Source organism: Zootermopsis nevadensis, unplaced genomic scaffold (assembly GCF_977971745.1).
Source record: "Zootermopsis nevadensis isolate Lab colony 2312 unplaced genomic scaffold, Znev_1.0 Znev_ptg000007l, whole genome shotgun sequence".
Lineage (NCBI taxonomy): Eukaryota > Metazoa > Arthropoda > Insecta > Blattodea > Termopsidae > Zootermopsis > Zootermopsis nevadensis.
Window position 1 is genome coordinate 2,899,978 of NW_028259139.1, and position 23,499 is coordinate 2,923,476.

The window sequence follows — 23,499 nt, forward strand, 5'->3', positions numbered from 1 at the left end:
CACGTCCTAAGCGATATTTGATTATCCTGATGAAAACAACGCATAATTATGACTGCAGACGCCAAAATGTGTTCTGAGAAAATACTGTTGGCGATTGTACTGATTGCATAAGGAAATATTAAAAGTTTTTTTAATCTACCACATTTAAACATTGGTTATAACTCACAACAGTCTCTCCTCTCCCCCCCCCCCCCCAACAAAAAAAAACATTCCTAGTTTCAATTTTTTCTCCCACTAGTTGCGCTGCTGTTCCCACGCATGCGAACTCGTATTACGACTCAGTCTCAGGCTGTCAGCCGTCTCGAGACCACGTGCAATTTGTGGAGCAGCGACAATTAGACAAACAGAAGCAGCTGTCACGAAACTTTATCACCCCATAAATTCAGCTTGGAACAAATCTTAAATTGTGTACTCCACTGGACCAAAACAACGGAGCTGTACCACTTGTCTTCTGCGAGTTGAAATTAATTAGCCCTTTGAAGCCGCGTGGTAACTATAATGTATCTCCCGCTTTAACAATCATCAAATCGACATTTTATATTTCTGATTTTTGTATCATTCTCACTGTTAACAGCAATTATACCATCAAACAGCATCAACCAGTTAAATCTTTGTAATAGTGACGAGTTTTCTTCGCGGTACGGACTGCAAATGCATTCGTAGAACTGATTTTAAGTCCAAACGGACTAATCCGGTGGTGGAAACGCTTTTTTATGCACACAAATGAACACGATGAAGAGACCTTCTTCTGGTCAGCGAAATCTATCCTGAAAACAGTCACACAAAATGTCTGCAAATGATAATCTACTTACATTGACTTTTTCGAGGTACAGCTCCAGTTCTCGATAAGGGTCGGACCCGGAAATGACGCCGGCCGCGCGCTCATCCGGACGCATCGAGTCCATTGCGACTCGTGACGTCATCGCATGATGGTTCTGTAACAGGAGGAAACCACACATCCTCATTAGTGGGCAGTGAGTGAGCGAGGGTACATGGACCGCGCAGCTGCGAACAATCTCACACTTTAATACGGAAAGTAAACGAATACAAACAACGCCCACGATGAAATGACAAATTAATTCCGTCCTGAAAACATTTTTTTTAAGATAGAATGATGACAATACTAATAATAACATAATTTTATGATAATTAAATGTTAATTTGTGTTCGAGGAATCTTGTAAAATATTAGTAGAGTGTCCTGTGGTTCAGACACGTCCGTTAACTGCACATCGCTTGACTTTGGGGGGTCTGTACAGACCGACGTTTCGTAACTTTACTTTGATGCCTCGCGCCTGCATGTTACAGAAATTTCTCCCCGTTCCGGCTTCCCTTAATCAGACATGAATTCTTTTGAAGACCGTGCATAATAGAGGTTCATGATCACATTTCATGTCCCAAACAAATTAATGAATTTCCGTGAAATTTCAGCGTAGTACAAGTTTGTCCCGCTACGTGCCGTACAGGCGCTTGGGGTGAGACGAGGTATAGCTCCTCTATTTCTTGACTTCGGCACTAGATGGGGGGTGAGTGGTCAGCATCACGCCCCGGCCGGCTTTACCTCCGGGAAAGGACCCCCGGTACCCATTGTAGAGGAGGTTGGGTGGGTCCCAGAGCCGGTCTGGACGCAGAGGCTAGAGGAAAAATCCTTGCCCGGAACAGAATCACGGAAGTCCAGCCCGTAACATCTGATAGTAGCACATCCCGGTACAATGCAGTAACAAAAACACAGCTGCACATTTGAATAATAGATTCCCTTCTTAATACCTTATCTGCAAGGAAGTTTCCTGCAGATACGTCTGAAAACCAGTGGCGGCTGAAAACATTCCAGCCTTCTACAGGGGCGTGAAGGAACAAAGACTATCAAAAGTATTACAGTATTCGTTCAACCGTATTCTGAATTTACCGCTCCATGGCTGTGTCGGCTTCCGACATCTATACGTCAATGCTTTAACTACTACATGCTCGGTCCCGGTAGCTCTACATACAGCTACCTGTTTCTATCAAGCAAAAGTAGCATATCATTCGTAACACAAGCTAGCCATACAACACACGTCTTCAGTCTGAGGAGATACTGAACACGACGAGCCACTGCCATTTTCCTGTTAAAATATCTGGAAACATTCAAAGAGAGAGGGTCTTTATTGTGAAGCTAAAAAATATGCTCAGCTTGTGGAAGATATTCAGTGCCTTTTATGCAATCCAAAGGCTCATTAACATGTTCCTATCCTGGGGCAGATAAATCCAATCCACATCCCCCAAATTCTGTTTCTCTAATATCCATTATTCTCACGTACACCTGGGTCTTCCGATGGCTTCTTACTTTCAGGTTTAGAAATCAAAATATTGTACGCATTTCCCCCCAACACCCTACATGCCCCGCCCATTTCAGCACACACAGTCCATCCAAATACGGGGACACGACCAAGGACGTTTACCGCCCTGCCTAACCAAATTCATCCCCTATTTCCACACGTTTTATATTTTCAATATAAAAATCATCCAATGACATTACCCGTATCCAACAGAACATCTTGAATACATGAAAAATTATATCCGATGATTACGTATCAAGAAACAGGGGAATATTATTATAAACACGCCACTATCCTAACCTCAAATGCAAGGCGTGTGACACTTACCAATAGCAATCCGTCTGACTTCAGCGCACGACAATACAGAGACTTGTATATCACTGGACTGTGATACAAACGCAACTGCGACCAGAACCAAACGGCTTCAGGACCACTAACCAGCGAATCCCCCCACCCCACCCCACCCCCGCTCTATCCAGCGAAACTATAGGAAAAAAGAACAAACAAATATATTTAGCAGTTCGTGTGACTACGTAGGCTAAGGGGCTGGAGAATCAAACGAACAGAGCGAGGTCTGATATACATTCCTTCGCTACGCTGTTAATATTTCCAGCAGGTGTCTTCTGAATTATGACGTCGTGTGGACTCCGGAAGGTTGATAGTAACCGGAGAACTTCAGCACCTATAAATATCAACGCGTTTTTATTGGATACATGACAATTATTTAGCTTATAAGTGAGCATTAGGTAATTGGCCAATTTATTATATGGAGCTGTATCTATTCTGAAAAGCTTGTAGTTTCTCATCTGTTGAAGAAATAAATTTTTGTTATGGGAGCTCGAGGGTTTGCTGTCGTGTTCATAACAGCCTGTCATTGGACGTGATTTCGTTGAAATCTATCAAGTGTCTTTGGGGGGGATGAAAACCCATGATATACCCACGAAATAAATTCATAAAATAATCAAATCTAGATTCAAAAACGAACCATCGACCTTACAACCACACTCTGAGTCGATAAACTTCCTAAACATGACAATTGTCGTAAGTTTTTGGAAAAGAACTACGTTTTTGGAATTTCGATTCCTGAATCCAAGGAAACGAGATTACTTTTCGGGGGCCAAATGAGTACAAAACTTTGTCCCACGCTAACTGATGCAGAAAACAATTATCATGTTTATAAAGAATTAAACCAGTCAACAACACTTAAACTTAGCATACATTTAACTCTTGTCAACTGGATAGCACTTCAAAGATGTGTGTGTTCACAGTACAGCTGTAAATTGTTGAGCCTAGGAGACAACTGATCTTCCAGACGAACATGTTTCATGATATGGCAAACACTTCCCAAATATGATGGTAATAAAAGCCGAGGGCTTGGTGTAGGAGATCATAACACGACACAAGCAAGAAGAACGCAATAAAACACTGTAGGGCCTATATTCTGGGTTATTTACGTTCAATAGCCACGGTGGTCTAGCGGTTGGAACGCTGGTCTTGTAATCCTGGGGGGTCTCGGGTTCGATTCCCGGCGGTGCCCGAATTTATAACTTGTGTTGGGCAAGGCCGTGGTCTAGGCAACACGGAGTTTCGCTCCGGGGGCTTCCCCGGTTTCTCCGTGGCATCCCATTCACACACAGAAGAAGGCAATGGCAAACCACTTCTGGATCATCTGCCAAGAACGTATATGAACAGGTCCCAGTCCGAGAAAAGGATGGAAGGATCCTGTTCATATGGACCTGTCGTAAGACAGAACGCTAAATAATAATAATACGATGAGGTGGTCTAGCGGTTAGAACGCTGGCCTTTTAATCCTGGGGTCTCGGGTTCGATTCCCGGCGGTGCCCGAATTTATAACCTGTGTTGGGCAAGGCCGTGGTCTAGGCAACACGGAGTTTTCCTCCGGGGGCTTCCCCGGTTTCAATTACTCCATTTACACACAGAAGAAGGCAATGGCAGAGCGATTGCAGGTACTCTGACAACGAGTTCGATGGCGCACATAAAGGGTATTGTCATTATGACAGTAATTTTATCGAAATCAGCGAGCTTTATACAAATATTGAAACAAATATTTCGTGTATTTGCAGTTAATAACAAGATAAAAAAAATAAAAATATTTTCGGATAAATAGACCTGCCCATTTAATCGAAGCAGTTTTATCTGAAGTCAACAGACAAGTTAGCTAGATGGGTCCAAAGTTTATTTGGGGCGTAATTGAAGTGAGGGGAATCTAAACATAGCAAAACTGCATTATAGAGCAACGCATAACAAATTTCAACAAAATCTGTCAGACTTCCCTTTAAAAACCAAAAAGTAAATTATTTTCATAAAATTCTGTGTAGGTCTACAAAACCGATTTTTATCAAACTCGATCCGCAGGTTGCTTCCGGATGGATATACAGAGTGCTGAATAGCTGTTTTTCGAATTCTTTTGTAAAGAAAATTAAAAGATGACAGCCTAAAGTTTGGAGGGAAACTTTCCATATTTCTGGATCACCGTGACCGCGACTCCGTTCTGTTCTATTATGAATAAGAAAATGTCTGTTGTTTCTACCATAAAATCCCACATACTGTTCTTGTCAAGTAAACGCGGTTCTTGAACTGCAGAGGCTTCCAGCTAGTCTCATCAGTTGATCCGGCCACCCACAACCACCTACACCTCAAAATTATACTTCTCATTCTCTCTGTAGGCAAATGAATCTCCCACCACGCAACTTCAATCCTACTGTGGCAATTCACCACAAACTGAACACTTCTGAACAGACTCTGGACTCGACGCTTCGCTCCTTGCTACTTCGCTGGTCGAGCTTCATTACAGTGTTAACACAAGTCTGCCCACTGGACACTAACCAGTTCCAGTACAGTCGAATTCACTTCATTACAACTTAGTTATCTAGGTCAGTGGTATTCAACCCTTTTTGTTCGCGTACCCCCAGATAAAATTTCTCTTCAACTTTGTACCCCCAAAAGTTGTTGGTGTATAATTCAAGTTATACATAGTATATAATCTACATCTAAAATAAATTAAATAAATTACATTACTGATTATTCAGTGTTTATCATAAAATAATATATATTTTCTTAAAATTTCACGTACCCCCTAAGATGTCTTCGCGTACCCCCAGATATAATTTATCTTCAACTTTGTACCCCCAAAGTCGTTGGTGTATAATTCAAGTTATACATAGTAAATAATCTACATCTAAAATAAATTAAATAAATTACATTCCTGATTATTCATTGTTGATCATAATTTTTTTTTTAAAATTCACGTACCCCCTAAGATGTCTTCGCGTACCCCCGGGGGTACTCATACCCCAGGTTGAATACCACTGCTCTAGACCATTTTAATAATATTATATTCCCATTTTAGTTTAGTTCTCCCAAATGGTTTTCATTTAGGTTTTCGTACCAACATTTATTTTTAATTTTCTCCATGCGTGCTTCATGTTCAGTCCATCGCATCCTCTATGACTTAATCACCATAAAAGCAATTACGGTTAGAAAATAAAATTATGAAGCTTTTCATGTTGTCTATATTATTTCTCAAATATTTTCAACTTATATTATTCTCTCAGGGTTACAGACCAAGTTTCATACCCATACGACAGGTAATATTGAAGTCAGGTCGTACGGAAATGCAATATTACATTATTACATTTATTAAATACCTCAAATAAAGACAGTTCGAAATACCACATTAATTGTTATATTTGTTTAAGAAAATTGGTAAGAAATATTTCAACGTGTTTCAGGTGAGGTTAATCTGACTCTGACGTAAATATCATACCATCCAGACGCATGGCGGGGTGGAGGTATAAATTCACGCATTCTCAACCACGGCATCAGCTTCATGCCACGGCCGCTTTGCACCAAGGCACACATAGAATGACAATATTAAAGTTGATCTTGGAAAAAAAAAAGTGTGATGATATGAACTGGGTTTTTTTTTCGAGCTCAGGAAGGAGACGAGTGGAAGGGTCTTGTGGCTTTTACAAAACCCAAAGTCACGAAATTTCTGGACCGGCTCAGCGACTATCGACGTCTCCGTGGAACTGGTTGTTCCAACAGACCAACAGCCACAAGCAATGACCGTCTGCGTGAGGCGTGAAATGTGACGCACATTCCTTAATTATCTTTACTGTTAATGATAAGCAAGCTATTAAGGCGGCTGTCATGGCGGGTGGGACACAGTTGAATAAGCCACTCAAATCTGGTTCCCTGGCAACTTGTCTTTTCTCTGCTTATAATTCGAAATCTGCCAACACTTCCACGTTCGGGCTTTGGATTACTGCCGAACTACATGGAACACCATCTTCCAAGTTGATCCTATTAAAAAAAATCTATATTCTGACAGCTATTAAATGCAACGAAGTCATTTAGGACGATTATCCGCTTTGAAGCCTAATAAGTATCTGACGTTTGAATAAAATTTTTCTTGGATATTATCCATCGTATAGTAAAATAAAATATAAAACGACGTTTCGGAGATGGGGCTCAGTCAGTATAGTGACTAGCTACGGGCTGGACGACCGGGGTTCGATCCCCGACGGGGGCAGAGGATTTTTCCTCTAGCCTCTGGGAGGCCCACCCAGCCTCCTATCCAATGGGTACCGGGGTCCTTTCCCGGGGGTAAAGCCGGCCGGGGCGTGATGCTGACCACTCACCCCCCATCTAGTGCCGAGGTCAAGGAAGAGAGGAGCTGTACCTCCTCTCACCCCAAGCGCCTACATGGCGTATAGTGGGACAAACTTTACTTTTACTAGACGATGGATAATATCCAAGAAAAATATTTATTCAAGTATCTGACGTTTCGGAGACAGTCTTTGCCTTAATCATCACAGCCTGATGAGAGTGGTAAAAAACTGATCTATGCTCTGTATTTGCTAACCAAAAGGAGCCTGATTTTGAACCTAGCCCATCATAAAACGATTTAATAGCATCGTATGATAATGTAGATTCCTTCCACAGTCAATTTAAGAAACATCCTTTTATGTCAACGACGATAATGCAGATCGCTGGACATCACTGCTACATCCAACTGTGTCAGTTCTGAGACAGATGACTGATTGACTGCTCTCCTCTCACTTGCTTGTTTGTTACTAAAGACTTCGTCAGTACCCAGATCAAGACTTTCAACGCTTTCATAAAAATCAGTTCACAGAACGTCGTAGAGCTATTTCGTATTCCGAAATCCGCATATAAATCAAACCCAAACACATTCTATTCTTAGATACTTCGTTAATAAATTATATTTTATGGAACCAGAATATCCATTAGCATGTTAACAAGAGCCCGGCAATCGACTCTAACATAATTAAAATGAGTCCGGTTCACATTCTTACAACCCATTTACAATACATTTTAATATTATCCTCTCATGTACGCGTTGGTTTCCAAAGTGGCACCTAACCTTCGGATATGTCGATAGAACTTAGTAGTCTCTTCATTAATCGTCTCCCGCGGGAATTCTGCATGTCCCGCCAATCTCATTCTCTGTTATTTGATCTCCTGAATATTTTGTGCGGAGTGCAGATTAATAAGCTCTTCATCATGCAATATTTTCCCCAAATTTATATTCCTTCATCCTCAAGGCTCGAATTCTCACCACTTAATCAAACTATGGGTTTATAGCTTTTCTATTTGATTGAAACTTATTTCTCTCTCAATTGAATGTATCAAAAACCTTCCAAACTGAATTTCCCATTCGTATTATTCGAGAATAAAACTACATCTCACGACAAGTTTTCAAAGCAGAGCAAATCGACTTAAAACACTTCTTACGCGTTTTTAATGAAATTCGTAACATTAAAAGACAACGAGATGATGATTTAATCCGTCTCTTAAATTTTTTATCTTCGAAATTATTGAATATATTTCGAATAAATTTCGTATTCAAGGGTCTAAATGTTGGACGATTTTAATTTTGATCCATAACAGACCAACATTGATGTTATTCTATGCGAAATACAAAACAGATTACATAAAATTCATAAAAATGGATTCTCCTACAAATCAGGTACTTAACAGACAGATGTATACCTAATGACCTAATCAATACATGCGACTTTTATCTAAAACACGTTTATAAACGCGGTGATATTTAGCAAAAAGACCACGAAAATTAACCTTGTCTTCGAGTGTGGCGGGCGTCTTTGTAGAGAGATTCACTTTACAACATTGTATTTAATTTATAATAAAAATATAATGACGTAAGCAAAATATTAAAAGCATTTATGAAACGTGTATTCTACTGAAGTACCATCATAAGAATTGTTTACAAATTACAACAGGAAGAGACGGCCATGTTTAACAGCGAACTCAATCCGTCACAAAATGTCAAAAGTTCTCCTTAAGTTGACACGAAAACACAGGTTAATTTCACGATAATTATGGTGCTTGACAGGCTGACAAAGAAAGATTTCCAGGGATGCTTCCAGGCTTGGCAGCGGCGCTGGGATCGTTGTGTTCACTCCCAGGGGAACTACTTCGAGGGTGATGGATGAATTTAATACCTGAGATAAGTGTACGGGTTTTTATACGCGCAGTCTTGAAACTTTCCGATCGCACCTCGTATGTCCTAGGCGTAATTCATATTCATTACCACACGAAAAGATGTTTTATATTTTTTTAATTATTTTCAACATCACTTCTTAGCGTCAGATTAACATGACTGCGAATATGGAAGGAAACGCTCATGTAATGTGAAAGATAACATCCTGGCATTTGCCTAAAGGGAATGAGGTAGATCCAAGAAAATCCTGTTAGATTTACATGATTCCGGGCCGAGGTTCAAACCCGGGACCTGTTGAATCCGAATCCGAAGCGCTAACCACTGTTTAGCATGTTTGGTAAACGAAGACATAACATGGTAAAAGCTGTAACTTAAGTGATACTCCGCGAGAAGACGACTTTACGTTACGTTATTGTAAGTGCAGTTGTGGACCGACCGCGCTCGGTCAGTTCGGCTCGTGGCTGCGCCGTCTCATTCATAAAACAAAACGCAAGCTGTCTCGCGTCCTACAACAGTTAAGTCACCAAACTGCGTGATTCAAGGTCACAGCAAAATCGTACGATGTCGAACACGAACAGCGGAGTTCAGGCGAGTAAAAACAGAACAGAACAGATCAGATCTCGCAGCATAGCAAAGTTAACAACGCTGTATAAACAAACAAACAAAAATTATTTGGCGTGTCATCTCGTAGAAGACTGTAATACTGATTTTAAACAAAATTTTTACTAGAGGTTTTTGTACATTATTGTTGCCCATACTACGCTATTTAGGAATATAAAAGGGCATAAGAAACATCTGAACATTTTAAATCTAGAGGCGATAACGTGGTATTTTCGTATTCTGCATATGTATTCATATTTATGTAGGATTTGCGGTGAGTATGAAGATTTCTGTCTTCTGGGTTGTTGCGCTGTGTAGTCTGGTCGATGTTAACCAACGTTTCGGAGGTCATACTGCCTCCGTCATCAGAGTATGAAGATTTCTGTCTTCTGGGTTGTTGCGCCGTGTAGTCTGGTCGATGTTAACCAACGTTTCAGAGGTCATACTGCCTCCATCATCAGGGTATGAAGATTTCTGTCTTCTGGGTTGTTGCGCTGTGTAGTCTGGTCGATGTTAACCAACGTTTCAGAGGTCATACTGCCTCCATCATCAGGGTATGAAGATTTCTGTCTTCTGGGTTGTTGCGCTGTGTAGTCTGGTCGATGTTAACCAACGTTTCAGAGGTCATACTGCCTCCATCATCAGGGTATGAAGATTTCTGTCTTCTGGGTTGTTGCGCTGTGTAGTCTGGTCGATGTTAACCAACGTTTCAGAGGTCATACTGCCTCCATCATCAGGGTATGAAGATTTCTGTCTTCTGGGTTGTTGCGCTGTGTAGTCTGGTAGATGTTTACTAACGTTTCACAGGTAATACTGCCTCCATCATCAGGGCGATGAGTATGAATTTTTCTGTCTTCTGGGCTGTTGCGCTGTGTAGTGTGGTCGATGTTAACCAACGTTTCAGAGGTCATACTGCCTCCATAATCAGGGCTCTACAACCCAGAAGACAGCCAACTCAGTTAAACGTTTACTTTATTCAGTTCAGTTTATTTCTGTCGGTACATAAAGTGATCCATGTTCAATTCGGACTGCTAGAGCCTCAGTGTCTGATGGCCTCCACTTCATATTTACGGCTAGTGAGAAGACAGTTGCTGCTTCCAACCGGATGTGGGGGGAGTACACAATTCTCCCCCACATAAGAGCCCACCCCGGAGATGGAACAGTAGTTCAGAACACAAGATATCGAAGTGATTCCTAAACTGTACTCCACAGAGCAACTTCCGTGAATTTTCAAGGAATCTGATCAGAAATTTTATGGAATTGAGAATTACATAATGAAAAGGAAATAAATTTCAGCAGAATTATTACGTAACTATCAATACACGTTTAATTCTCCAATTAATTAGTAAATAAACACAATCCACCCCAAATAATAATTAACATCCCTGCTTATTATTGCTGAAATTACATCAAACTCACTGACGTGTTTTATACTGAATTCTATTACGTTTCGGTTCACTAGGTACCTTCTTCAGGTGAAACGTTCTCAATATTATCAACTACACATGAGATTTTAGGTTCTCAAGGTCATACAGATGTCGACGTTAGTCTTTTCTGGAAGCAAACGCCATATTCAGCCATGAAGATGGCAGCACTATGTTACAACTTCACAACCCGTAAGATCAACACATACAATCTCGAACGTATCTCCTTATCTCCAGAGACTAGTCTACATCTCTAGCCTAACCTAAAGAAAATTCTCCTATAAATAAATGTGATTTTATTTTGAAAAAAGGATGCATTTTGATAAATTTGCTTTTATATTTTATAGCATTTAGGTTAAACAATCAATGCTTTTGGATAAAATTCATATTAATAACGACTTTTCTTAGCAGCGGAATCAATTTTAAACTCACTAAGAAAACAATTGGAAGCTAGATTAAAATGTTTTGCATAATGACGAGCTTAAAAATCTGTACTCCTCCCCTAATGTTGTCAGGGTGATTAAGTCGAGAAGAATGAGATGGGCGAGGCATGTAGAATGCATGGATGGGACAAGAGGTATGCACCGGGTACTGGTTGGGAAACCTGAAGGGAAGAGACTGCTGGGGAGACCTAGACGTAGATGGGAGGATAATCTCAGGCGGGATCTATGGGAGATAGGAGTTGAAGGAGACTGGATTTTGTTGGCCCTGGACAGGGTCCGGTGGAGGGCTTTGGTTAATTCGGTGATGAACCTTCGGGTTCGGTAAGCCATCTGGTTGGTTGGGTCCACTATTTGGGAAGCCTGAGGGGAAGAGACCGCTGGGGAGACCTAGACGTAGATGGGAGGATAATCTCAGGCGGGATCTGTGGGAGATAGGAGTTGAAGGAGACTGGATTTTGTTGGCCCTGGACAGGGTCCGGTGGAGGGCTTTGGTTAATTCGGTGATGAACCTTCGGGTTCGGTAAGCCATCTGGTTGGTTGGGTCCACTATTTGGGAAGCCTGAGGGGAAGAGACCGCTGGGGAGACCTAGACGTAGATGGGAGGATAATCTCAGGCGGGATCTGTGGGAGATAGGAGTTGAAGGAGACTGGATTTTGTTGGCCCAGGACAGGGTCCGGTGGAGGGCTTTGGTTAATTCGGTGATGAACCTTCGGGTTCGGTAAGCCATCTAGTTAGGTAGAGTAAAATGTTTAGATCGACTGCCAGGAACTCAACCCCAAAAACGAAGTCACAACTTTGTGATTCGAAATGTGCAATCCGCAGGTCTCAGTGAAACGGTTATCAACAACGTAAACAAAGACTTGATTTTCGACGCACACGCGAATGATATCATAAACAAACAAGGGCAGCGAAACCTAAAAAATTGCAGATTGCGCGAAACGACACCAGGCGATGATTCAAGAAAAATCAACTGTGGATTACCCGCAGTATCAAAACGAACGCTTTCCGATCAATGATGCTTATTGATTAAGACCGCTGTCTTCTGGGCTACAACAATCATCATGGCGATCGTCCTGTTGATGTATGCGGCAAGTACCTCTGAAACGTTGATAAACTTCTACCAGAATACACAGCGCTACAAGACAGCCATCTTCATATGTCGTTAAATATTTAAACTCTTAATCTGTCAAGTGACTGTAGATGAAAAATAAGGACGGACGCGTTCTTCAGAATGTTATGTACTGAATACAAAGCACTCGTAAGACAATGCAGACGCCGATACCCTGAAAGCAAATTGGCGAAGTTTCTACCCGTGAATGAAACCCCAAGTCCGCCAAGTTGAACCAGACCGACCGTTTGTATTCTGGGCACAGAATGAGTACATCCTGTCTCTACTTTTTATCTGAGAGACAGAATTTCACGTTTTTTTAGGATACATTCAGCAGAATTAATTAACGGCATATGAAGGGTATACAATGGAGCACCTATATTTCATGTAACTCGTTTCTTGAAAAACACTGGCCGGTTGGTATTCTGGCCAATTTAGCGACGACATTTCAACAGTAGACGAGAACTGAGTTAAACACGATAAATGGTAAGTTTTCAAGCATGCGGACGGTAGTCCAATGATTATATGAATCGGATGATAACTTTAAAATGGATCTTAACCCTTTGAAGCCGAAGATCGTCTGAATATTATTTATGAATTCAGTCCGTACCGCGAAGAAAACACTACACCTCACCATTACGAAAATCAGCTGGTTAACCCTTTGAAGCCGAAGCTCGTCTTCATAATATTTACAAATCCAGACCGTACCGCGAAGAAAACACTACACCTCACCATTACGAAAATCAGCTGGTTAACCCTTTGAAGCCGAAGCTCGTCTGAATATTATTTACGAATCCAGACCGTACCGCGAAGAAAACACTTCACTTAACCATTAGAAGTCGAATCAGGCGGTACCACATAAGATTTAACAAAAGAACATCCCGGTCAAAGCCTTAGAGAAATGGGGCGTGTAGGTGTGGAATTGATTCATCCGGCGAAAGATAGAGACCACTGAGAGTTCTCGTCAACACGGTTTCAATAAAAGACGGGAAACTTCTTGAAAAGTTGATTGACCGTCGACTTCTCAAGACGGGCTCTGCTACATGGAGTTGGTCCACACATTATAGAATCACTACTAAATTACCGTCAAGAATGACGGGAAAATCTAAAGTTGTAAACACACACAGTCATAAATATTATCCCATAAGGCTCAATGTCCCTTTACAACAGGGGTGGCCAACCCAAATGATCTTTCGGGCCACTTTGGAAATGCATCATAACTCCGCGGGCCACATATAAAATTATATATCCCCATATTAGATTTAGATACACTATAGACATTTTTTTGGAGTGAAAAATTGAAACATAATGAGTTATTATTATTGTGTTTACTATTATTCTTACATTTAAACATAGATAATATAATAATAATGAATAAAACAGGCAATATCTGTCATATATTCGCAAGAATATTATTTTAAAATCAAAGTTAATTTTTTCTCATAATTTCGACAGATAATTTTTGAATATATGGATGCACAAATAATGTATTTTTTTAATACATTGGTTTTCACTACTTTGGCCATTATAAAATAAATATATTTTGTAAAAGTTTGATGAATCTCGCGGGCCGGAAAAATGTTCAAGGCGGGCCACATGCGGCCCGCAGGCCGCGGGTTGGCCACCCCTGCTTTACAGCAATCAGCAACCTATATATATATATATATATAAACAGAAGACATGGCCAAATGTCCATCAACAGCGTTGCCATAACAACACATTTATAAATATTCCTATAATTTTACAAATATATTTTCTACGACAATCCCCAAACTCATTTTCATACAATTAATAATTCGAATGTTAATTAATTGTTTCACAGAATAATGAACAACTGACCAAAAATATGCAAAACACTACGAATATCAAAAAGAAATCTACAAAACAAATAAAACAATAAAAGCTTGCATTAATAAATATATATTAGTTTTAAAGATAAAAATAACAATAAAAACCTGAGGATGATGCAATAGCATCGAAACATGCCGTAAAATAATAAGCGCTGAAATGTAACATCGTAATAACGATGAAAAGCGCTAAATTTTAATTTTAAATTTAACAACAACATTTTAAAAACTAAGTTTGTGTATAGACTGAAATAATAAATAAATATATACTAAATTTGAACACAAACATGACGCATCTAAACTACACATTTATAAATATTATCTCATAAGAGCCAAACACCTTTATTATTTTCAAACTAGAATGATTTCTTTCGTAATTCCTAAACCTCTTAACATAACACAACATACGAGAGTAATTACGTAATCACCTGTCAACGACGTATGTGACGACCGATGAAAAGTCCTGTGTACTCCGAAATGACGAACAGACTTCCAGCGTTGTTCGTCTTATCCACAAGAACGCAATAAACCAAAGCTCCCGAAGATGTAGGTTATATCTAACCCAGAGTTAGATATGCCAAAAAAAAAAATGTCAATGCTTTTCCTCAACTTTTCTACTGATTCTGGAGCTATCTGTTTCCTGTTATCGACAGGATGCTGATATATGGATTACAAGTCACGACTTGACATCACACCACACTGAACTCTTCACAAGAAAATAGGAGACACTAAGTTACGCAGAAGTTTTGGCAAATTAATTTGACACTGTGAGTTAGAGAATTAATTTATGAATAAGAACTGTGGCTAATTAGATACATTCACACATGATTAATCCCCACAATTCTCAAAAGAATTTCCGATTTTTGGTTAGGTTTGCGAGAAAATATGAGAACATATAAATAATTCCATAGCTGATATTTATATTTATTTTAATTTATTTAGTGTTCTGTCTGACGACAGGTCCATATGAACAGGACCTTCCATCCTTTTCTCGGACTGGGACCTGTTCATATACGTTCTTGGCAGATGATCCAGAAGTGGTTTGCCATTGCCTTCTTCTGTGTGTGAATGGGATGCCACGGAGAAACCGGGGAAGCCCCCGGAGGAAAACTCCGTGTTGCCTAGACCACGGCCTTGCCCAACACAAGTTATAAATTCGGGCACCGCCGGGAATCGAACCCGAGACGCCAGGATTACAAGGCCAGCGTTCTAACCGCTAGACCATCGTGGCATGTCCACAGCTGACAGAACACCAAAAAAGTATCAGAATAAATAATCCCCTCAACTAATACAAGGCCTTAAAATAGAAAATTAAGCCCGAAATCTCTACAACTGAAACAGAATTTAAATGAATAAATTACCTACACATTCATAAAGCATCACAAACACAAATTTTACGGGGAATACGGAGGGGTCGACGTCACTTGGGGGAAGGGCCGATGGCACGGAAGTGATATGTTAAGTGATAAGAAGGTCGACCTTGTGACTTATCAGCCTTGCCAGGCAACCAGCGCTGAGTGGAAACAAACCTCAGAACCTTCGTCTTGCTATATAAGGAAGAGGAATCAGCAACTACCAAGTACCACGTTGACTCACCAACTAGAGTGTTCCTAGAAATCATTTTAACCAGTACGATATATCGACATTACACATCTATATCGATATTCTCAAGCTGAATTAATACTCCCTGTAGCCAGTATTTACATTTATAACACATTATTTAAAGTCCTTTTTTGTGAAAAATGAAAAACAGTAAACCTACTTATAAATCAGACTTAACAAAGGTAAAGTTGAACCTTAGGGCTTAATTAAACACGACGACATACAGACGTATGGAGGGGTACTGGAGGTATACCACCGCTAATTCTGAGCCATGGCTTCAGGAGGAGACCTTCACGCCCCAATGTCCACCGAATGGGATGCTGCGCGGACCCCAGGGCGAAGAGAAAAATCCCGCCATCCTAGAAATCGAAGCCCGGTCGTCCAGCCCACATCCCATATTAAGGCTCCTTTCAGACTTACTGAACTGTTCCATTTTTATACGTCTTTTGTAAAACTTGAGGTTCTCACGGCGGTGAGTACTAAGATGTCTGTCTTCTGCGTCGTGTAGTTTTGGTGGACGTTTACCGACGTTTCAGAGGTCCTTATTTACTCAATCATCAAGGTAAATGAGTGGCTCATCGCCCTCACCAGGCCACACGGCGCTACAACCCAGAAGACAGCCATTTTCATTTGCATCTTTCGTCTCATTACTACGAGCCGGGTAGCTCAGTCAAAACTGGACAATCGGGGTTCGATCCCTGAATCTGAAAAAGGAAGAGGTTCCCTGCCCAATTGGTCCTTTCCCGGGGGTGAAGCGGGGCCGGGTTGTGACGTTGACCACTCGCCCCCATCTGTTGCCGAGGTCAAGAATGGGTAGGAGTTTTACCCCCTCCCCCTGCGCGCCTACATGTAACAGGATGGCGTCTCCTTCTTTACCTCTAATTATTTCCATTTCATATCTAAATTAATACCAATATTTTATAAACGATATTTCGGAAGACATTTAATGTACGAGATGCCGAATTTCACCACCGACCATTCAGAAACTCAATCCTTCGCTATCTTGGTTTAGAAGCCGGCGATGACATGAGATCTTCGAGGTAATCGTCAGTTCTCTACAAATACCGATGCAGCATCTTAAAACAGCCTTCAAGGGGGATAGTAGTGTTGGAAACTCTTAGTTAGAACCTATGCACATTGCCCACCGTTCTTCCTTCACAAAAACCATCAACGTGCAACGCCAAAATACGTAACTACATAACAACGTAATCATTTAAAAGAGAAAATATGTGGACATAGGAGAATTGATTTTGAACGCACCTGTGTACGGACGGTTGCATGGATCTGACAATCTCTCCTCCTGTAAAGACAAGCATCATACTATAATCATATATTTTTAACAAATACATTCTCCGCATTTATAAATTAGCAATGTGACTTTAAATTGATAACATAACACAATTAAGATTAAAGCATGCATACATTAGTCCTCTTAAACATTCACGTATAATTACCTCTACATAAAACAAGTTTAAATCAAGAACAAACAACAATATGTCAGACGTACATAAAATTTGTACTACCATCTTCTGTAGAAGAAATAACATTATATGACAAGTGACCCTAATAATAAAAATGAACTATTTCCTGTTTTACTCCGAGATCAGCCAAAGCACCGAGTCAGAGATGAATCATTTTATGACGTAGGTTATGATGGTCTGGGCTGTCGCACAACTGATGGGGCGGTCATAGATTGGTATGGAAGAATATCATAAATATGATTAACAGGAGATGACAACAGATCACTGAGAACAATCTCCTACTGTACCACTTCGTTCATCAAACTTTATGCATTCAGTCACAAGACAGAAACTTCTCAATTTGTTTAGCAATAAAATTAAGTGCTAATGCATGCCACGGTGGTCTAGCGGTTAGAACGCTGGCCTTGTAATCCTGGGGTCTCGGATTCGATTCACGGCGGTGCCCGAATTTATAACTTGTGTTGGGCAAGGCCGTGGTCTAGGCAACACGGAGTTTTCCTCCGGGGGCTTCCCCGGTTTCTCCGTGGCATCCCATTCACACACAGAAGAAGGCAATGGCAAACCACTTCTGGATCATCTGCCAAGAACGTATATGAACAGGTCCCAGTCCGAGAAAAGGATGGAAGGATCCTGTTCATATGGACCTGTCGTCAGACAGAACACTAAATAATAATAAGATGAGGTGGTCTAGCGGTTAGAACGCTGGCCTTGTAATCCTGGGGTCTCGGGTTCGATTCCCGGCGGTGCCCGAATTTATAACTTGTGTTGGACAAGGCCGTGGTCTAGGCAACACGGAGTTTTCCTCAGTGGCATCCCAACAATTACTCCATTCACACACAGAAGAAGGCAATGGCAAACCACTTCTGGATCATCTGCCAAGAACGTATATGAACAGGTCCCAGTCCGAGAAAAGGATGGAAGGATCCTGTTCATATGGACCTGTCGTCAGACAGAACACTAAATAATAATAAGATGAGGTGGTCTAGCGGTTAGAACGCTGGCCTTGTAATCCTGGGGGTCTCGGGTTCGATTCCCGGCGGTGCTCGAATTTATAACTTGTGTTGGGCAAGGCCGTGGTCTAGGCAACGCGGAGTTTTCCTCCGGGGCTTCCCAACAATTACTCCATTCACACACAGAAGAAGGCAATGGCAAACCACTTCTGGATCATCTGCCAAGAACGTATATGAACAGGTCCCAGTCCGAGAAAAGGATGGAAGGATCCTGTTCATATGGACCTGTCGTCAGACAGAACACTAAATAATAATAAGATGAGGTGGTCTAGCGGTTAGAACGCTGGCCTTGTAATCCTGGGGGTCTCGGGTTCGATTCCCGGCGGTGCTCGAATTTATAACTTGTGTTGGGCAAGGCCGTGGTCTAGGCAACGCGGAGTTTTCCTCCGGGGCTTCCCAACAATTACTCCATTCACACACAGAAGAAGGCAATGGCAAACCACTTCTGGATCATCTGCCAAGAACGTATATGAACAGGTCCCAGTCCGAGAAAAGGATGGAAGGATCCTGTTCATATGGACCTGTCGTCTGACAGAACACTAAATAAAAATAAATAAAAATAATGCATGCAAAGAAGCAAGAGTACTTATACTGACACAAATTTCATGCAATAAATATATCGTGTGGTTAAATGCACAGTGACTTTTTGAACGCCCTATACAACATTACCCAATCTTCTGTTACTTCCTATATCAGGCCCAGATAGTCCTCAGCACCGTTAAAAAAAAGCGTTAATCTGTCTTCCGTTGGGGCGACATTTGAGCGCGTAACCGCTGAATTAAACACATGATTGCGTCACGAGGGGAATCAATGATATAATTGAAAGGTGGATGTCGGTGTCCACCCACTTCCTGGTCACGGCTGCCACATCTGATGACCATTCAAGGGTCAGCCGCGGTGGAATTCTGTTTCACGGTCCAGAAGACAAGAGTGGCGCCAACACGATTAACTGCGATCGTGAGAAATCTTACACGATGGCCAATATTGCCAAAACCACGTAAATTAGATCACGTTTCTGTTTTATTATGAGCAAAAAAGTGATTTGCATTGGAAGAAAGCGAACAGGAAAACTAAATTAATTATTCGGTTTTGGTCCGTCTAATCACAATTCAAATTTAAAATTTACAAATTTAGATAATTAAAATATCATTTGATGTTCCTCATCGAACGATCGATTTACATTTGGAACATCTTTTTACAACATGTTTCGGTTTCATATATAAACCATCTTCAGGTGTAAAAGTTAAAATTATAAACTTAAAACCTAATTACAATTTCTGATATGCAACTTTTTGGTGATGTTCACTTCCAGATTCATTTTTACATATTGGAGTGAATGTTTTTGATGTTCTACATCGGTCAAAGATGAGAGTGTAGATACATCTTGATGTGTCTGGAATCAAATGATATTTTAATTATCTTAATTGTAAATTTTAAATTTTAAATTGTGATTAGACGGACCAAAACCGAATAATTAATTAATATATGGTTTCACAATATGACGCAACTATATCATCTTAGGAAAACTAAAGACGTATTCAAATCAGCAAAACTATTAACAATAAATTGATATTAACACCAACGAGATGCCCATGGAAAATAAAATCTCTAAGAACGTATACGGAAAATATTAGGTACAAACACATCTTTTAAATTCTGTCAAGTTTCATGTTCAGCAAAGTCGAGTCGATGTAGCTGGTCGACTTCTAATTCTAGAGTACAGTATTAACATAAGGGCCAAGTTTGTTCCAAATTCATAGCCATCTTCTGGGTGCTTTCACGCCTCTAGAAAACTTGCAAACAGGGAGAATGTAGATGTGACCAATGTGTCGGAGGAACATACTGCCTCCATCTTCAGGGATTCATACAGCGTTACAGCTCAGAAGACTTGTCGACATTGGTAGCGGAATCTACATTAGTGAAAACTGTGCACATAAATGGGCCATGAATTAGTATAATTATCAATTTACAGTCCTTGCAACATCATCAAATAAATTTAAACAATTAAAAAGGAACGCGTCTTAAGTTCGTCCCAGAACTACAGTTTTAAAGAAAAGTAAAAAGTCATAAATTGTTCCTCGAACTTCTACTTTAGTTAGTGGTTCGTATTCTATCATGACTGGATGCCACAGACTCCCACATGTTAGTGACACTCTTTACTGAATCATGAGCCGTTCTTCCGGAAACTGACTAATATTGGACGTTCCGCTAGCATCATGAGCTGTATTTCGCAATTCGGACAAATTTCACGTTTAGACCCAAAGATCACAAATTTTGACACAAAACACCGACTGACAGCAACGCAAAACACTTTTCAAAAGCGCTATTTGCTATTCTGCATGCATCTTCGCCTTTGAAAATGGCTGTCTTCTGGGTTGTTGCGCTGTGTAGTCTGGTCGATGTTAACCAACGTTTCAGAGGTCATACTGCCTCCATCATCAGGGCGATGAGTATGAAGATTTCTGTCTTCTGGGTTGTTGCGCTGTGTAGTCTGGTCGATGTTAACCAACGTTTCAGAGGTCATACTGCCTCCATCATCAGGGCGATGAGTATGAAGATTTCTCTCTTCTGGGTTGTTGCGCTGTGTAGTCTGGGCGATGTTTACCAACGTTTCAGAGGTCATACTGCCTCCATCATCAGGGCGATGAGTATGAAGATTTCGGTCTTCTGGGTTGTTGCGCTGTGTAGTCTGGTCGATGTTAACCAACGTTTCAGAGGTCATACTGCCTCCATCATCAGAGTATGAAGTTTTCTCTCTTCTGGGTTGTTGCGCTGTGTAGTCTGGTCGATGTTAACCAACGTTTCAGAGGTTATACTGCCTCCGTCATGAGGGCGATGAGTATGAAGATTTCTGTCTTCTGGGTTGTTGCGCTGTGTAGTCTGGTCGATGTTTACCAACGTTTCAGAGGTCATACTGCCTCCGTCATCAGGGCGATGAAGATTTCTGTCTTCTGGGTTCTTGCGCTGTGGAGTCTGGTCGATGTTTACCAACGTTTCGGAGGTCATACTGCCTCCGTCATCAGGGCGATGAAGATTTCTGTATTCTGGGTTCTTGCGCCGTGTAGTCTGGTCGATGTTTACCAACGTTTCGGAGGTCATGCTGCCTCCGTCATCAGGGCGATTCACCGCAACAACCCAGAAGACAGAAATCTTCATACTCACCGCTGTGAAAACCTCAAATCATACAACACATAAAAATGTTTGTGGCACACTCGCTAAAAGGTGCCCATAAGCATGCATAATTTTCAAATACGTACATATCACTGCATTGTTACATCGTCCATGCTAAGTGCGATGCTTCGTCACCACACCAAGGCAATGTCCTGCCATTGCCCACCGTCGGACCTTATGTAACGTGATAACTACAGGCATTACGTAACACCCGACTATGGGCGGTAGTGAACTCTGGCGGGCGAACTCAAAGTAACCGCCGCCCTTTCTCGTTTTATGTCATTGTTTGTTGTTGCGAGAAAATCCAGTCACTCAGAGCGAAGGTGTTTAGTATATGGGTCGACGATTCACAATAGTCAGTAAAATTAAACGAACACAAACATAAAAATAAACATGGTTTCGTACACTACTTTCTTAAACATACTATACCTGCACATGAATGAAAGTTATACGTTAGCATTCGGACCCCATCCGGTCTGGCCTGAGTTCCTTACCTTGTATGGCGGTTAACGACAACTTGCTGCCAACCTATGCAACGTGAAAATTTTCGATTTCGTTGTGTGGGACAAACCGCTGAGATAACCAAGACGCAGACGGACGAATAATATCAAAATCGATGTTGGGAAAACTGGGCTGATTGGATTCATCTGACGGTAATAAACCTTCTGCTCCATCTAGTTAGTTAGGTTAAAGGACATACCACTGTGACGGGGGGCAAAAACCATCCCTCTGGTACCAACCCGCAAATTCTTACGATAACTTAAGATTCAGTACAATAATATCCTTCCATATCGGGTCTTCCAAACAGCTGCTTTGCAAAGTTTTGAACGTACTACTTTGAAATTAATTATTTGGTTTTTCCGTCAAATCACAATGTATTTAAAATAAGATAATTAAAATAATTAAAATATCATTCTGTGTTCCATATCGAATAATCGATTTACAATTGGAACTGTTACAACATGTTTCGGTTTTATTAAACCATCATCAGGTGTAAAATTATATTAAATTTAAAACTCAATTACAATTTTTTACAATTTTTTCGTAGTGTAGTTTTTTTGGAGGTCGTGTCCAGATATTTTCATATAATTATCTTATTTTAAATACATTGTGATTTGACGGAAAAACACCAAATAATTAATTTTAATTAATAAGTCACAATATGACGCAACTACACTATCTTATGAAGTACTACTTTGTTCAACCCATTTGGGCTATATTCCCATCCCATCCCTCCTCGCCGTACAATCAGTGTTTTAATGGTTACCAAATTGTATCACTGTTCCCACTATGAAAATCAGAAATAGTAACTTCAACAGCTCATAAAGGCTTTCTGAATGTCCTTCCTACGCAGATTTGACGCTGTTTTAACTAATAGAAGATCTGTCGGTGACTGCCTTAACAATAACAGGTATCTGCAGGCCAAAGCCTTGTCTGCATGAGATACTAGGCCTTATTAGAGCGATGGAACCAAGAAAGGTGAGACTTGTGGCACGCATTGGGGGGTGGAAAATGGAAAAAACAAAATTTTAGCTGCAAAAACCTCAAGAGAAAAAAAATAAATACCAATATAATCGTCAGCAGCGCTGAAGAGTTCCAAAACTCGCTCAGTACAAATTTTAAGGAAAAAATGGTCTTTATTTTTAGTAGAGTTTACAACAACAAAGACAGGAACTGCACTTCAATGGAAAACATTAAAATGGAGTTGGCTACTTTTGAAACTATGTACGAGTGTACAGTTATTATGCACTGGATCCCATTTCACAACCGATTAACACTCCGGTCGTTATGAAGAGTTCCTAGACGCTTCTATAGTTGTTTTGTTATTTGAATCTCTTTCAAGTTAATATACTAGGTCTACCGTTCAACTCCTTAAGCCACGGTGATAACTGTATATCCCACCAGCTTCAATATCAGTAGCTAACTTTTCTTTTGTGTCATGGGTTTCGAATTATTCTTACTGCAAACAAGATTGATTTTCTTAAAC

The 23,499-nt window shown here is 40.6% G+C and overlaps 1 protein-coding gene across 4 annotated transcripts in view; it reads right to left on the reverse strand.

Moving 5' to 3' along the window:
- Positions 1-23,499, reverse strand: part of cv-c (RhoGTPase activating protein) — a 222,625-nt gene that overhangs the window by 131,129 nt on the left and 67,997 nt on the right. For 3 of the 4 annotated variants that reach the window (XM_087343957.1, XM_087343958.1, XM_022069653.2), the window contains exons 2-3: positions 17,111-17,150; positions 813-935 (exon numbers count right to left, since the gene is read on the reverse strand). In XM_087343957.1, the coding sequence (XP_087200083.1) occupies positions 813-923 (111 nt within the window). In that variant the 5' untranslated portion in view covers positions 924-935; positions 17,111-17,150. Of the gene's footprint in view, positions 1-812; positions 936-2,641; positions 2,663-17,110; positions 17,151-23,499 lie in introns of those variants that run through there. The other variant, XM_087343956.1, reaches the window with a different exon arrangement.